The sequence below is a fragment of the Borostomias antarcticus genome (genome assembly GCF_949987555.1).
Source record: "Borostomias antarcticus genome assembly, chromosome: 13".
Lineage (NCBI taxonomy): Eukaryota > Metazoa > Chordata > Actinopteri > Stomiiformes > Stomiidae > Borostomias > Borostomias antarcticus.
In genome coordinates, this window is record NC_140246.1 from 1,197,870 (window position 1) to 1,200,369 (window position 2,500).

The 2,500-nt window shown below is 55.2% G+C and overlaps 1 protein-coding gene across 1 annotated transcript in view; it reads right to left on the reverse strand.

Moving 5' to 3' along the window:
- Nucleotides 1-2,500, reverse strand: part of ccdc146 (coiled-coil domain containing 146) — a gene marked incomplete at both ends in the record, with an annotated part of 44,907 nt that overhangs the window by 32,120 nt on the left and 10,287 nt on the right. The window contains 2 exons of the mRNA XM_084447663.1: nucleotides 1,561-1,788; nucleotides 2,312-2,394. Of these exons, the coding sequence (XP_084303789.1) occupies nucleotides 1,561-1,788; nucleotides 2,312-2,394 (311 nt within the window). The remainder of the gene's footprint in view (nucleotides 1-1,560; nucleotides 1,789-2,311; nucleotides 2,395-2,500) is intronic.

Consider the following 2,500-nt stretch of genomic DNA (forward strand, 5'->3'; position numbering starts at 1 on the left):
AAGAATGAATAGTCCCGGCGGTCCTATCGGACGGCTATGCCTGACTGAAAAGAATGAATAGTCCCGACGGTTCTATCGGACGGCTTTGCCTGACTGAAAAGAATGAATAGTCCCGGCGGTTCTATCGGACGGCTATGCCTGACTGAAAAGAATGAATAGTCCCGACGGTTCTATCGGACGGCTTTGCCTGACTGAAAAGAATGAATAGTCCCGGCGGTTCTATCGGACGGCTATGCCTGACGGAAAAGAATGAATAGTCCCGGCGGTTCTATCGGACGGCTATGCCTGACTGAAAAGCAGTCCAGTCAGAACGGGCAGCATCTGTTTTGTTTTTTTAATGTCTTTCTTACTGTTTTTATCCGGCACTTAACATCTTGCCCAGGGACAGCAGTTGAAAACTAGCTACTCAGCTAAGACTGGCACATTTACTATGAGGGCTCATTTACTAAAATGATCCTAAAATTGTTGATTGGTGTGCATTGTCCCTGTAAAAAATAAACTGAATAAAGTAAAGTAAAGTACAGTAAAGTACAGTAAAGGCTGGTAGGTATCCCAGTGGCGTGTCATATTAAATTCATATAAAACCACCCATGTAAAGCCACTGTGCAGATGGTATTATGAAGAAATGCAGCTCTCCACACACATCTTTATGTGGACCTCGCCTCAGGATACGTGCATGTCCAGAAAACTGCCTCGAAGATATTCAGATGAGTCACCACTTTTGAATTCCACTGTTTCTGCCTGGCCTCTGATCCAGTGCCTGGCGGGGTTTTTTAAGTGCAAGCATCTGCCCGTCGAATGCGGGCGCCATCGCTGCCAGGAGAGGGAGGTGGAGGAGGAGCGGAGGGGCGATCTCGCCAAAACTCTCTTTCTCAACTATGCCCTTTCGCTCTAGCAGAAAACGTCTGGCCCCGAGAGACCGGGCCGGTTCCCTCAGACGCCCGGGGAGAGTCCGGTCCGGTCCGGTCTGGCGGGGGCGGGGCCGAGCAGCGCCGAGCCCGAAGGTACTGAGCTTCTCTCTGTCTCCCTTGTCCCGAGGTCGTTACCGTGACGACGGATTAAGCCCCTTTCCCTGGAACCCTCCTGACTTCCTCCGCTTGTTTTATCAGTCGCTAAGCGGTGCGACAATATGACAGCTCTCTGGCTCTGAGTCAGTGTGTGCCTGTGTGTGTGTGTGTGTGTGTGTGTGTGTGTGTGTGTGTGTGTGTGTTGTGCAGAGAGCAGTGCTCTTTTCCATTGCTGTGCTCTGAGGGCGTGCTTGGCCTTTGGAACACAAGATGAGTGTTGAGAGAAGTGGAGGAGAGGAGGGGAGGAGAGGAGGGGAGGAGAGGAGAATAGTGGACAAGAGGAGATTAATGGGGGGTATGGGTAAGAGAGAGGGGAGGAGAGGAGGGGAGGGGAGAGGAGAGGAGAGGAGAGGAGAGGAGAGGAGAGGAGAGGAGAGGAGAGGAGAGGAGAGGAGAGGAGAGGAGAGGAGAGGAGAGGAGAGGAGAGGAGAGGAGAGGAGAGGAGAGGCATGGCTCCTGATGGACCAGTCCGGGTGGCCCCTGCTCTCCTCACCAGTCCAGCTGGTAGGTCATCTGGTACTCGCGCTCCTCCGCCTCCTGCAGGTCGTTGTGGAACTTGAGGAGCTGCTGCCTCATGCGTCCCACCTGGCTGTCCCGCCCCTCGGGGAACTCCTCGGCCCGGTCCAGCCCCTCGGCCCGGTCCAGCGCCAGGCGCTGTCGCTCCAGTTCCGCCCGGGAGCGCTTGGCCTCCTGGAGCAGCCGGACCTCCGAGTCCTGGGAGCTGGGGGAGCAGGCAGAGTCAGAGAGACATGCAGCACACACACACACACACGCACGCACACACACACACACACGCACGCGCGCACACCACACACCCGCATATACCTGTACACACACACACACACGCACTCGCGCGCACACACACACACACGCACGCACGCACGCACACACACACACGCACGCGCGCACACCACACACCCGCATATACCTGTACACACACACACACACAAACGCACACACACGCACACACGCACACACACCACACACACATGCGCACACACACACACGCGCACATACCTGTACACACACACGCACACAAACACACACATAAACACACCACGCACATACATGCACATACATGCACACAAACATACACACACACCACGCATACACGCACACACACGCACATACACACACACACGCACACAAACACACACCACGCATACACACGCACACACACTCCACACACGCACACACCCACACGCGCACACACCCACATATGCGCCCACACGCACACAACTTACCTGTTGAGGGTGTCATGGAGCAGGCTGAAACTGGCCTTGAGCCTGGCCATCTTGTTTCCACTGACCTTCCCCACAGAGAACAGCTGAGGAGGACAGAAGAGACATCATATCATCCGTCCGTCCCTCTGTCCGTCTGTCCCCCCACCCCTGCCGGTGTCGTGTAAGTAGGCCTGACTTCAGGCTCGTCTG